General features: G+C 45.9%; 1 protein-coding gene across 1 annotated transcript; it reads left to right on the forward strand.

The window, feature by feature from the left end:
* Window positions 1-3,968: 3,968 nt before the first annotated feature.
* Window positions 3,969-5,695, forward strand: LOC121273775 (zinc finger protein 256-like). The gene is given in 1 exon segment (XM_041180941.1): window positions 3,969-5,695. A coding segment is annotated over 1 exon segment (780 nt). The 5' UTR covers window positions 3,969-4,281; the 3' UTR covers window positions 5,062-5,695.
* The last annotated feature ends 9,336 nt before the right edge of the window (window positions 5,696-15,031 follow it).

Below are 15,031 nucleotides of genomic sequence, written 5' to 3' on the forward strand. Positions count from 1 at the left end.
TGGTAGCGAGTTCCACATTCTCATCGCTCTCTGGGAAAGAAGTTTCTCCTGAATTCCCAATTAGATTAATGAGTCACTACCTTATGTTGATGGCCTCTAGTTTTGCTCTCCCTCCTACAAGTGGAAACATTCTCTGTGTCTATCAAAACCTTTCAGAATAATAAAAAACCTCCATTAGCCTCAGGCTTGTCTTTCCAAGAGAGAAGTGACCCAGCCTATTCATCGTCTCCTGGTGCATTAAACCTTTCAGAGTGAAAATCTGAAGACAAAAATGTTTTGTTCACACCTGAACACAGCACAGTGAGAGAGCAGGGACAGAGTCACAAGGGAGCCTGAGGAGAGGAGATTCACTGAGAATGGCTGTGCTGTGTTGTGGGAATGAGATTGTTGATCAGACTTTCATCTCAGGGGTCTTGGAGTTAGGGGGCAGTGAGGGAGTTCAAGAGGCAGCCTTCAATAAAACAACAACCTGTATTTATATAGCACCTTCAATGTTACAAAATGTAACAAAACCTCCTGTACCTGTGCTGTATTTTCAATGTAATTGAGCCCAGTATGGCCTTTACCTCTGACATAGTCCATTGTGGGTTCAAGGTCAAGGTCCCAAGGATCATTTTGAAACAGAAATTGATAAAGTTGTTCAAGATTATGTAATAGAACATCCCACTCCCTTTTTCTCAGTCATTTCTGGGATGTGGGTGGCTCATAACAAATTGTCCTTGTTCAGAGTGCATTTACGAGTCAACCGCATTGCTGTGGGTCTGGAGTCACATGTAGGCCAGACTGGGCAAGGACAGCAGATTTCCTTATGGAATCAGAAGGGTTTTTGCAACAATCGGCAATGGTTTCACTGTCAGCATCAAACATTAAACTCCAGGTATTTGTTGAATTTAAATTTTGCCAGCTGCCATGGTGATATTCGAACTCGGGTCCTCAGAGAATTACCCGGGGTCTCTGAAATACCTGTCCACTGACAATGCCACCATCCCGCTGCCTCTTGAGCTATAAATCTCTGTCCCCCACACACTCCCTCCTCCCTATTTAATTTAACACTAATTTATCCTATTATCCCCCTCCTGCTTTTCACCCAATTCTCCTCCCCTGAAGGTGCTGACTCCCGGGTTCAGTTTCACACTCATCAATTGCCCTCCCCAATATGTCACCCAACTGTCTAAATCTCGACACCTGAAGTTTACAAACTGTTTTGCTAAGGGGCCGTCACAATCAAACCCAGTGACTACCCACATGTGCTTTGTGTCAGGTCGGGGTCACTACGCCCCACCCCCCCCCCCCCCCTTTCCATCCCAGTCCCAAGAGTTTGGAGACTGGGCTCCGGATGAGTAATGGCGGCGGCAGCTCCCGCAATCCCCCGCGCTGGGGAACCCGCTCCAAACGCGCGTGGCGGGCGGCCCGGGACTGCGCATGTCCAAGGGAAGGGGAATCTGCATATGTGCAGGGGAGAGCCCACCATCCCCCCCATCCCTTCCGGTGCCCCATTGTCTTCAGGGGCGGGATTAACCAATCGTTGGAGGACCGGAAGGACACTTGTCCTCCAACCAATCAGAGCGCAGGCTTTGTGTGAATGAAGATTGAGCTTCACACAGACTAAAACCTCTCCTGCGTCCAACATCTGTGAGTAAAACACTTTCTTTTCTCATTCTGGGGGCAAATTGTTGACTTGCAGGAATTGAAGGGAAAGGAAGTGAATCCAGGGAGGGTGCAGACTCTGGAAAGCTTGGTCCAGGTCTCTCTCTCTCTCTCTTAAAGACATTGACATCCTTTGCTCCTTCAGTTTGACACATTTATTTGTCTGGCTAAAAGGATGGTCTCTTTCCTAATGTTCACAATTAAAGGGGTGGTTTCCCCACGAGATGGCTGACATTTAAGGGGACAGTAAATTAATACAGGACAGAGATATGCCTAGTGTTGTTATTTGATACATATTAAATATATTATTTATGGGTCTGTAATACATTTAATTGTTTATTATTTCTAGTGTTTTAATATAGTATTGTTGCTACGTTATAAATTTCCAGTCATAGAGTCATTACAGCACAGAAGGAGTCCATTCAGCAATGTGAGTCCATGGCCGACTCTCTGTATAACAATCCAGTCGGCCCCCTTCCCTTGTAAGTTTATTTCTTTTAAGCAACCGTACAATTTCGTGTTGACATCATTGATCATCTCCCCTTCCATCATCCTTACAGGCAGCGAGTTTGAGGTCATTACAACTCGCTCCTAAATAATGTTCTTCTCTGCATCCCCTCTGTATCTCTGATCAAGTAATATAGTGCATATTGCACACATTTGTGGTCCAGTATATACACATGTATATGGCTAGCAGCCTGCATAAAGATTTTCAGGTCTCTGTGTCCATGACATGAAGCAGTGACTATATATCTGTCACAGGGAAAATGTTAGATGCTATTATTAAAGATGTTATAGCAGGGCACTTAGAAAAATTCAAGGCAACCAAGCAGAGTTGACATGGTTTTGTAAAATAGAAATCATGTTCAACCAATTTTTTTCTGGCTGGCAGGATGTGACGAGTGGTGTGCCACAGGGATCAGTGCTGGAGCCTCAACTTTTTACAATTTATATCAATGAATTGGATAAAGGGACCGAAGGAATGTTGGCTAGATTTGCTGATGACACAAAAATAGTTAGGAAAGTAAATTGTAGAAAGGATGTAAGGAGGCTACAAAGTGACATATATAGGTCAAGTGAGTGGGCAAAGATCCGTTAAATGGAGTTAATGTGGACAAATGTGAAATCGTTCATTTTGGCAGGAAGAATGAAAAAGGAGCATATTATCTAAATGTTGAGAAATTGCAGAGCTCTGAAATTCAGAGGGATCTGGGTGTTCTAGTGCATGAATCACTAAAGGTAATATTCAGGCACAGCATGTAATTAGGAAAGCTAATAGAATGTTAACGTTTATTGTGAGGGGAATTGAATACAAAAGTAGGGAGGTTATGCTTCAGTTGTATTGAGCACTGGTGAGACCACATCTGGAATACTGTGTACAGTGATGGTCTCCTTATTTAAAGAAAGATGCAAACGCGTTAGAAGCAATTCAGAGAAAGTTTACTGGACTAATACCAGGAATGGGCGGGTTGTCTTTTGAGGAAAGGCTGGACAGGTTAGGCTTGTATCCACTGGAATTTAGAAGAGTAAGAGGCGACTTAATTGAAACCTTTAAAATCCTGTAGGATCTTGGCAGGGTGGATGTGGAGACAATGTTTCCTCTTGTGGGAGTATTAGGGGTCACCTTAAAAATAAGGGGTCGCTCATTTCAGACAGAGCTGAGGAGAAATTTTTTCTCTCAGAGGGTGGTGAGCCTTTGGAGGCCTCTTCCTCAAAAGGTGGTGGAAGCAGAGTCTTTGAACATTTTTAAGGCACAGCTAGATAGAATCTTGATTAATAAGGGGGTGAAAGGTTATTGGGGGTGGGCAGTAATGTGAGGTTGAGGTTACATTCAGATCAGTCATGATCTTATTGAATATGGAGCAAACTTGAGGGGGCAAGTCGCCAGCTCCTGCTCCTAGTTCGTATGTTCGTATGTTTGTGCATTTGTATGTATGGATCTGTACATCAGCATGAATCAGCACCTTCAGGAGAACTGGGAGGGTGAATGTTAGGCCCAGTAGAGTGAGAATGGAGGAAGAGTGTCTGGGATGACTGTTGGGGTAAAAGAGGAAAGAATGATCCACAGAAATTAGAATTGTCTGTTCTGAATTTCTATCCTGTACTGACAGTGATGACTTTTGTAAACTCCTTTTACAGGATATTAGAAAAGGAGGATTTGCAACAGAAATCTCAAAGCAATCATCATGTTAAGATTTGACAGAGTCGCTTGATTTATTAGGACCTGAATATCATCAGCCTTTGAATGTGGAAGGAGAAGTATTTGTCTGTTCTGTCTGCTTAAAAGGCTTTAACATCACTGGGACTGGAAAAGCACCGAGACACACATACTGAGTGAGAGTGTTCCTGTGCTCTGACTGTGGAAAGAGCTTTAACCAGTAACACAGACTGAAAAAACCATCGCACCATTCACAGTGGGGAGAGATTGTCTGTGGACGAGGCTTCAACAGATCATTGAACCTGGAGAGACACAAGGACACCTGCACCATGGAGAAACTATGGAAATGTGGGGACTGTGGGAAGGGATTCCATACCCCATCTGCACTGAAAACTCATTGATGCAGTCACACTGGGGAGAGGCCGTTCACCTGCTCTGAGTGTAGGAAGAGATTCAGCGATTCATCCAACCTGCTGATGCACCAGCGAGTTCACACTGGAGAAAGGCCGTTCAGCTGCAGTGTATGTGGGAAGGGATTCAACCGTTCGTCTACTTTGCTGAGACACCAGACAATTCACATTGGGGAGGGGCCATTCATCTGCTCTGATTGTGGGAAGGGATTCACTCAGTTATCCAGCCTGCAGACACACCAGCGAGTTCACACTGAGGAGAGGCCGTTCACCTGCTCTGAGTGTGGGCAGGAATTCAGTCAGTCATCACACCTTCTGACACACAGGCAAGTTCACACCGGGGAGAGGCCGTTCACCTGCTCTGAATGTGGGCAGAAATTCAGTCAGTCATCCCATCTTCTGACACACAGGTGAGTTCACACCGGGGAGAGGCCGTTCACCTGCTCTGAGTGTGGGAAGGGTTTCACTCGGTCATCCCAACTGTTGACACACCAGTGAGTTCACACTGGGGAGAGACCGTTCACCTGCTCTGAGTGTGGAAAGGGATTCACTGATTCATCCTACCTGCTGATACATCAGCGAGTTCACACTGGGAAGAGACCATTCACCTACTCCGCATGTGGAAAGGGATTCAGTCAGTCATCCCAACTGCTGACACACCGACGAGTTCACACCGGGGAGAGGCCCTTCACTTGGTCTGAATGTGGGAAGGGATTCACTGATTCATCTGCACTGCAGAAGCACCGACGAGTTCACACCGGGGAGAGGCCCTTCACCTGCTCCGAGTGTGGGAAGGGCTTCACTCAGGTATCCAACTTGCTGAGCCACCAATGGGTTCACAAGTGATTTCAGGAATTTGATTCTGCTGTTCTTGCTGCTGTTCACCACATCCATGATTGAACTGTAGCAGAAAGGGTTAACAGATGGGATATGCTAATGGATGACATAGTTAATGATGTACCACTGACATCAGTCAGTCACGTGTTAGACTCTCAGAGTGAGAGAGAGAGAAGTTGGAATCGTGCCTCGGAACAAGCTGCCTTCTCTGTAACCTGTTTGGATGTAGTACTAATAAACAAGTGTTTAGCAGATACCAGAGTGTGTCTACAGTCTGTCTGCTAGCCACATCCTAAGCCTAGAGTCCGAGATAGAAGGACACATCTCTGAACATGGTGGCAGCAAGTGAGACATCGATGTAAAAAACAGATCAGTGTTTTTGAAGGAACCACAGAGTGAAGAAACCTCTGAAAGCAGCTCATAAAAACTGGCAGAAAAGGAGGCTCTGGAGAGAGGTAATGATGACTGTACCTGGTGAGCAGTCCCTGTCCTTGCCCTGAAGGAGGCGCTGGAGAGAGGTAACGATGACTGTACCTGGTGAGCAGTCCCTGTCCCTGCCCTGAAGGAGGCACTGGAGAGAGGAACGATGACTGCACCTGGTGAGCAGTTCCTGTCCCTGTCCTGAAGGAGGCGCTGGAGAGGTAACGGTGACTGTACCTGGTGAGCACTCCCTGTCCCTGTCCTGAAGGAGGCACTGGAGAGAGGTAACGATGACTGTACCTGGTGAGCAGTCCCTGTCCTGAAGGAGGCGCTGGAGAGAGGTAACGATTACCGTACCTGGTGAGCAGTCCCTGCCTTGAAGGAGGCACTGGAGAGAGGTAACGATTACTGTACCTGGTGAGCAGTCTTTGTCCCTGTCCTGAAGGAGGCACTGGAGGGAGGTAACGGTGACTGTACCTGGTGAGCAGTCCCTTCTTCAAGGACCCACAGAGAGACCAACAGAGAGAGTTATGGAAACACCATTTTCTCCGGTACCGAGCACTGTTGGGTCTTCACAAAGGGGAGCAGAAGTTTTGAGCTTCCCTGTTAACATCCTGGGGGTCATCACTGACCAAAACTGAACTGGATTAGCCATATAAATATGGGGGAGGGGGTGACGAGTTGTATTGTCACTGGGCTGGGAATCCAAGCACCCAGGGTAATGCTCAGGGGATCCAGGTTCGAATCCAGACATAGCAGACGGTGAAATTTGAATTCAATCAAAATCTGGACCATGAAACAAACCATTGTCAATTGTTGTAAAAACCCATCCGGTTCATTAGTGTCCTTCAGGGAAGGATATCTGCTGTCCTTACCTGGTCTGGCCTACATGTGACTCCAGATCTGCAGTAATGTGGTTGACTCTGGCCTCGTGAGTCACTCAGTTGTATTAAACCGCTGAAAAGCCAATGAAAAGGATTGAAACCGGACGGACCACCCGGCATCGACCGAGGCACCGGAAACGACAACGGCAAACCCAGCCCTGTCGCCCCTGCAAAGTCCTCCTTACATCTGGGGGCTAGAGCCAAAATTGGGAGAGCTGTCCCACAGACTATTGAAGCAACAGCCTGACATAGTCATCCTCACAGAATCATACCTTACAGATAATGTCCCAGACACCACCATCACCATCCCCGGGTATGTCCTGTCCCTCCGGCAGGACAGGCCCAGCTGAGGTATACAGTGGTATATAGTCAGGAGGGAGTTAACCTGGGAGTCCTCATGAATCAAATCTGGACCCCATGAAGTCTCATGGCATCAGGTCAAACATGGGCAAGGAAACCTCCTGCTGAATGCCCCGTACCGCCCTTCCTCAGCTGATGTATCAATGCTTCTCCATGTTGAACACCACTTGGAGGAAGGACTGAGGGTGCAAAGGGTGCAGAATGTACTCTGGGTGGGGGACTTCAATGTTCATCACCAAGAGTGGCTCGGTAGTACCAATACTGACTGGGCTGGCTGAGTCCTAAATGACATAGCTGCCCGACTGGGTCTGCGGCAGGTGGTGAGGAAACCAACGAGAGGGAAAAACATATTTGACCTCATCCTTAATCTGCCAGTCACAGATACATCTGTCCATGACAGTATCGGTCGGAGAGACCACCAACTCCCGTCTTCACATTGAGGATACGCTCCATCATGTTGTGTGGTGCCACCACTGTGCTAAATGGGATAGATTTCAAATAGATCTAGGAACTCAAGACTGGGCATCCATGAGGTGCTGTGGGTCATCAGCAGCAGCAGAATTGTAATCAACCACAATCTGTAACCTTATGGCCCAGCATATCCCCCACTCTCCCATTACCATCAAGCCAGGGGACCAATCCTGATTCAATGAAGAGTGCAGGAGCACCAGGCATACCTAAAAATGAGGTGTCAATCTGGTGAAGCTGCAACACAGGACTACTTGTGTGCCAAACAGCATAAGCAGCAACTGATAGACAGAGCTAAGCGATCCCCCAACCAATGGGTCAGATGTAAGCTCTGCAGTCCTGTCACATCCAGTTGTGAATGGTGGTGGGCAATTAAACAACTCACTGGAGGAGGTTGCTCCACAATTATCCCCATCCTCAATGATGGGAGTGCTCAGCACAGTGCAAAAGATAAGGCTGAAGCATTTGCTACAATCTTCAGCTAGAAGCGCTGAGTGGATGATCCATCTCGGCCTCCTCCAGAGGTCCCCAGCATCATAGATGCCAGTCTTCAGGCAATTAGATTCATTCCAGGTGATATCAAGAAATGGCTGAAGGCACAGGATACTGCAAAGGCTATGGGCCCTGACAATATTCCGGCAATAGTACTGAAGACTTGTGCTCCAGAACTTGCCACGCCCCTAGCCAAGCTGTTCCAGTACAGCTACAACACTTGTATCTACCTGGCTATGTGGAACATTGCCCAGGTATGTCCTGTAAACAAAAAGCAGGACAAATCCAACCCTGCCTATTACCGCCCCATCAGTCTACACTCCATCATCAGTAAAGTAATGGAAGGGGTCATCAACGGTGCTATCAAGCAGCACTTGCTTAGCAGTAACCTGCACACTCTCACCCATTTTGGGTTCCACCAGGGCCACTCAGCTCCTGACATCATAGCCTTGGTTCAAACATGGACAAAAGAGCTGAACTCCCGAGGTGAAGTGAGAGTGACTGCCTTTGACATCAAGGCAGCATTTGACTGAGTGTGGCATCAAGGAGCCCTAACAAAACTGGAGTTAATGGGGATCAGGGGGAAAACTCTCCAACAAGAGAGAATCCCAACCATAGCATCTTGACGTTCAATGGCATTACCATCACTGAAACCCCCACTATCAGCACACTGGGGGTTACCATTGACCAGAAACTGATCTGGACCAGCCACATAACTACTGTGGCTACAAGAACAGGTCAGAGGCTGGGAATCCTGCGACGAGTAACTCACTTCCTGACTCCCCAAAGCGTGCCCACCATCTACAAGGCACAAGTCAGGAGTGTGATGGAATACTCCCCTCTCGCCTGGATGAGCGCAACTCCCACAACACTCAAGAAGCTCGACACCGACAATGCAGCCCACTTGATTGGCACCCCATACACAAACATTCTCTCCCTCTACCACCGAACGCACAGTAGCAGCAGTGTGTACCATCTACAAGATGCACTGCAGGAATTCACCAAGATTCCTTCAACGGCACCTTCCAAACCCACAACCACTACTTATCTAGAAGGACAAGGGCAGCAGATAGATGGGAAATATATCGCAGTTCCTTCACTGTCACTGGGTGAAAATCCTGGAACTCCCTTCCTAACAGCATTGTGGGTGTATCTACACCACATGCAGTGCAGCGGTTCAAGAAGGCAGCTTACCACCACCTTCTCATGGGCAACTAGGGATGGGCAATAAATGCTGGTCTAGCGAGCGAAAAATCATGCTCTTGAACACTTTAATCAAAGCTTGTGTAAAATTTTGTTTCATCATGAACCTGTGAAACTCCTCAGGATGTTATATTATGTTAAAGGTGTATAAATACAAGTTGCTGTGTTACTGACACTTGAACTCTCCCACTGTCCCCAACTCCAAGACCCCTATCATAAACAGTCTGATCAGCCCAGCCCACCAATGCAAAGTGAATCTCCTGTTGGACAGTTTGTTAACTTCAGGTGTCAAGATTTAGACATCTGGGTGACACAATGGGGAGGGCGTTGTCATTAGACCATTGATCTTTGTTGTTACTGGGTTAATTTTATTGGATTTAACTATTTTCGTACAATTTTCCATGGAGCAGAACAATGGGACCATTGCTGCATCAGAGAGAACTACAGGAAGGCTGTTGACACTAATCGGCCATGCAAGGTTTTGTTCCATGTTTAAATTTTCAGAGGAGTGGAGACATTGTTATATTGGTCACTCAGAGCTGAACAGAAACCAGTCTCTTTAAATACAGATACAAGGAAGAGGCTGAAATGAAATCTGTTCCTTTTAACCTGCACAAAAGCAGGAAGCTCAGATTCACAGGCTGCAGGAGTCCATTCAGCCCATCGTGCCCCTGCCATCTCTTTGAAAGGACTCTCTGATTCATCCAACTGCTCTGCTCTTTCCCCACAGCCCTGCAAATTCTTTCCCTTCAAGTATCTACTCATTTGAAAGATACTATTGACTCACTTTCTGTTAAAGAGCCTGCCAACTCCTCTCACCCACTTTCCCTAAAGTGCAGAAATTTAATCATGAAAAATCCAGCAAAGTCAAATATTTTTACTGATGAAAGTTTGTAATGAAACAGAACATGGTTAAACGACAAACACAAAATGACTTGAGGATCAAAGACAATCAGAGTAAAAGGATGTGCACAATGTTCTGGACCCAAATGGTTTCTCTTTAATTCATCTGTCCCCTGTTCACTGCCCTCTTTGTGGAACACCTCCGCTCAGCCCACAAGCATGACCCTGACCTTCCAGTTGCTGCCATTATAATTCACCACCTTGCTCTCATGCTCACATTTCTGTCCTCGGCCTGCTGCAATGTTCCCGAGAAGCCCAACACAAGCTGGACAAACAGCACCTCATCCTCTGATGAGGGTCTTTACAGCCTTCTGGACTCAACATTGAGTTCAACACTTCAAACTATCAACTCTGTCCTCTGTTTTGATTTTTTTTTTGGCCAAGTGCCAGTCTGCATCTTGTTTTCATGTTTTTGCTTTCAGTCAGAGCTGTTCTTTATTCTGCCATTAACACTTACTCTGGATCAATGCTTTGTTTCTTTATTACAACCATCATCACTCCCTTTGTCTTTTGTTCCATGATATTTTTGTTATTTAATCTCACCTACCCTCTAACCAATCCCTGACTTTCCCTTTTGTTCTACTGGACCCTTCCCCATTTCTCAACGCCATCAAACCCATCACATTTCTCCCTCTCTGAAATTCTGAGGAAGAGTCATATTGGACTCGAAACGTTATCTCTGTTTCTCTCACCAAAGATGCTGCCAGACCTGCTGACTTTTTCCAACACTTTCTGTATTTATTTTAGATCTACCTGTAGTGGTAGGAAAAACACTATTTCTTATACAGGATAAAATAAATGTACTTCATCAGCTTTTGTGGATCATTTCAGTGGAAATGTGCACTCCCAGGCTCAAAGAGCATCAGCCCACTGGAAGCAAAGTCGTGAGACCAGCCAGTCCAGCAGAAAGAAACCCTCCGACCCTCCCACTTCACCAAGTGTCAGAATGAACATGGCTCAGTCCTGGATGTGATTAACAGCAGCAATAACAGCAGAATCCAACCCCTGTAATCACTTGTGCCTCGACAGGTGGGATGACTGAGTGAATCCCTTTCCACACTCAGAGCAGGTGAATGGCCTCTCCCCAGTGTGAACTCGGGAGAGGGGAAAGTGCGCATGTGTGGGGGAGAGCCCGCTTCCCTGATCGTCATACTGAGGGACTGACCAATGGGAAGAGTTGGAGGACCGGATGGACTCTGGTCCTCCAGCCAATCAGAGCGCAGGTTTTGTGTGAATGAAGATTGAGCTTCACACAGACTAAAACTTCCTCCTGTGTCCAACATCTGTGAGTAAAACACTTTCTTTTCTCATCCTGGGGTGGAAATTGTTGACTTGGAGGAACTGAAGGGAAAGGAAGTGAATCCAGGGAGGGCGCAGACTCTGGAAAGGTTGGCCCAGGTCTCTCTCTCTCTCTCTCTCTCTCTTAAAGACATTGACATCCTTTGCTCCCTCTGCTTGACACATTTATTTGTCTGGCTAAAAGGATGGTCTCTTTCCTAATGTTCACAATTAAAGGTGTGGTTTCCCCACAAGATGGCTGACATTTAAGGGGACAGTAAATTAAGATAGGACAGAGATATGTCTAGTGCTGTTTTCTGGTACATATTAAATATATTAATTATGGTTCTCTGATAAAATATATTATATATATTCTTATTTGTGTATTTTGTACTGTTGCAACCTAACATCCATTTTATATATTTCCAGTCACAGGGGTCATAGCAACTAGAATTGGATGTTCTGAATTTGTTTCTAGTGTTGTTGTAAGTCATGTCCACTCACTGCCTGAACAAAATTCTTTCTCACTCCCCCATCACCATATCGCTAATCAAGTCTAACATGACTGTATATTGCACACAATTTTTTCCAGTAAGATAGACAGATATAGGGCTAGCATCCTGCATGAAGATTTTCAGGTCTGTATGTCCAGGACAGGAAATGGTGAGCATGATCTGTCAATCAGTATTGATTAGCATCTTCAGCAGTTGAAAGGGTGTATATTAGATACAGGAGTGTGAGAATGGAGGGAGAGTGTGTGGGATGGAGATTTACAGCTTTTGGGTAACAAGAGAGGAAAGAATATTCCATAGAAACTAGAATAGTTCTGAATTTCTATCCTGTACTGACAGTGCTGACTTTTGTAAATTCCTTTCACAGGGAAAGATTTACAGACAGAAATCTCAAACCAAACATCAGATGAAGATCTTACAGAGTCACTTGATTCATTGGGACCTGAATATTATTGGCCTCTGAATCTAGAAGGAAGAATCTTTATCTGTTCTGTCTGCTTCAAAAGATTTTAAACATCAGTGTGACTGGAAAAATACCAGGACAGACACACCCGAGTGAGTGTGTTCCAGTGCATTGACTGTGGAAAGAGCTTTAACCAGTTACACAGCCTGAAAAAAACCCACACCATTGATAGCAGGCAGAGTCCATACACGTGTCCTACGTTCAACTGATCATTGAACCTGAAGAGGGACAGGGACACGCGCACCATGGAGAAACCATGGAAATGTGGGAACTGTGAGAAAGGATTCCGGTTCCCATGTGAGCTGAAAACTCATCAACGTGTTCACACCGGAGAGAGGCCGTTCACCTGCCCTGTGTGTGAGAAGGGATTCAGTGGTTCATCCCTTCTACAGGCACATCAGCGAGTTCATGCTGTGGAGAGGCCATTCACCAGCTCTGAGTTTGGGAAGGAATTCAGTGACTTAGCCACCCAGCAGAATCACCAAAGAATTCACAGTGGGGAAAGGCCGATCACCTGTTCTGTGTATGGGAGGGGATTCACGTAGTCATCCAACCTGCTGAAACACCAGTGAGTTCACACTGGGGAGAGGCCATTCACCTGCTTTGAGTGTGGGAAGGGATTCATTAATTCATCCATCCTCCTTACACACCAGCGAGTTCACACTGAAGAGAGGTCATTCACCTGCTCTGAATGTGGTAAGGGATTCACTCAGTTATACAACCTGCAGATGCACCAGCACGTTCACACTGGGGAGAGGCCGTACATCTGCTCTGTTTGTGGGAAGGGATTCACTCAGTCATCTAACCTCCTGACACACCAGCGAGTTCACAGCAGGGAGAGGCCATGCACCTGCTCTGAGTGTGGGAAGGAATTCATAGATTCATCCCATCTGCTGACACACTAGCGAATTCACACTGGGGAAAGAGCGTTCACCTGCTCTGAATGTGGGAAGGGATTCACTCAGTTAACCACCCTGCAGAGACACCAATGAGTTCACACCGGAGAGAGGCCATTCACCTGCTCTCAGCGTGGAAAGGGATTCGCTCAGATGTCCAATCTGCTGAGACACCAGCAAGTTCACACGTGATTCCAAGGGTTCAATTCTGCTGTTATTGCTGCTGTTAATCACATCCAGGACAGGACTGATGCATGTTGATCTTTACAGTTGGCAAGGAGGGAGGGGCAGAAATAGTGACTGTGTCACTTTTTCTATCCCCCTGAGAGGGCAGATGGGCTTTTTGTTTAACAACTCATCCATAAGACAGCACCTCCAACAGCGCAGAGCTCCCTCGGTGCTGGCACTTGGAAAATTGGCTTTGATCCTTGACCTGGGATTTGAACCCACCTATCAGAGGTGAGAGTGCTACCCACTGAGCCACGGCTGACACTATAGACAATACAAAGTTAGGAAAAGCCCCCACCCTTTGCCTTCAACTACTAAATCTAATAATAAAAACTCCAGTATAAATAACATATTTATTGATAGATGTTGAAGTGTTGTGTTACAAACATATGATTGTTCTGTTTTGAGACTGTGTTTTCACTTTAGGGTAAAATGGAAGAATGAAGGGGGGTGATGTGACCTGTTCTGAACTCCGCTGATATCAAACCTGGTGTCTTGACTGTTAAAGATGAAAGGGAGCCCCCCGGTTATTTTACTGGAAAGAAGGTGCAGGGTGGTCACACCAGTAGAAAATGGCACAAGTAACTCTGCTGACAGTGGATGGACTATGAGTCTCCAAAATCCCAGGAAGATGTTGAAAATTTCGGATTTTGTAAACGATTATGCTTTGATTGTCTATTTAGTTTCAAGACAGAATGAAGTTGGGAGTCTAAAGGATAGCTAATTGACATGTCTACCTGGATACAAGGCCCATGTGATTCCTGTTGCCATGGAAATTGACTTTGAGAGGGAAAGGGTATCTAGGAAGCCATTGTACGTTTGGTTTGGAAGGTTTTCAAAGATATCCCTGAACTTCACAGACAGATCAGTCTGCCAGGATGGAGAGAGGGAGGGAACAGATAGAGGTGACAAGTCTGCATGGTTCACCATGCAGCAATGTGGGTGGGACTTCACGCTCAGGTTGAAAAGACCAAATTTGAGAGGATTTAAAACAAGGCTGAAGATTCACCTTGCTTGAGTTAGAGGGAGAATCCTCTGGAGAACCTTCATGGTGAAAATCAGTTCTGGCATTAATAATTGCCAGACTTGGCAAAGAAAAGAATGGCAGTAAACCCTCGGGGGCGAAGAATCACTTTGGACTGGTTCTGGAAATATTGAGTGTCAACTTCAGGAACAGAGTATAATATAACCATGGAGTAAGGTTTTTAATTGTGTCAAAAGTGAAAGAGCAGAATTCTGTTTTATAGTTTAAGGTATACGTGTACTTTACCTACAAACGTAGTGTTTAGTCAATGTTCCTTGTAGTTTGTTTGCTGCCGTAAAAGTGATAAAATTTGAAGTCTTGTCTGATCCCTTAATTTGTTCACTGGGAATTTGAATTCCTTTTTAGAAGTTACCAGTCTTTACAGAGATCCGAACATTTGGTTTAGAGCCACAAGTTTCAACTTCCCATTTGAGCCTCCAGCACCTTTCTGTCTCTCTATTGCTCATATCAATGACAGCCAGGCGACGGAGCTGAGGGCCGAATTTAGCTGAGAATAACGGGGCCTGTGCCCCAGTTGGGAAACTGCCATGGGTGTCGCACTGATAGAGAGACAGGAAGGTGCTGGAGGACTGACTGGGAAATGGGCCTCCAACCAATTGGGGCTGGGGGAGAGGTGACTGGGGCTGATGGTGATGTGACGCCAGAGGTTCGGTGTCCAGAGTGAGGAGTCACAGGAATAGGGTACAGAGGAGCCAAAGAGAAACCATTTGGGTCCAGAACATTTTGTACATCCTTTTACTGTGGTTGTCTTTGATCCGTTTCATTGATAAACTTTTGTCAATAAAAATACTTGATTTTTCTGGACTTCTCCTGATTAAAGTTATTTA

Source organism: Carcharodon carcharias (genome assembly GCF_017639515.1).
Source record: "Carcharodon carcharias isolate sCarCar2 chromosome 27 unlocalized genomic scaffold, sCarCar2.pri SUPER_27_unloc_1, whole genome shotgun sequence".
Classification (NCBI taxonomy): Eukaryota; Metazoa; Chordata; class Chondrichthyes; order Lamniformes; family Lamnidae; genus Carcharodon; species Carcharodon carcharias.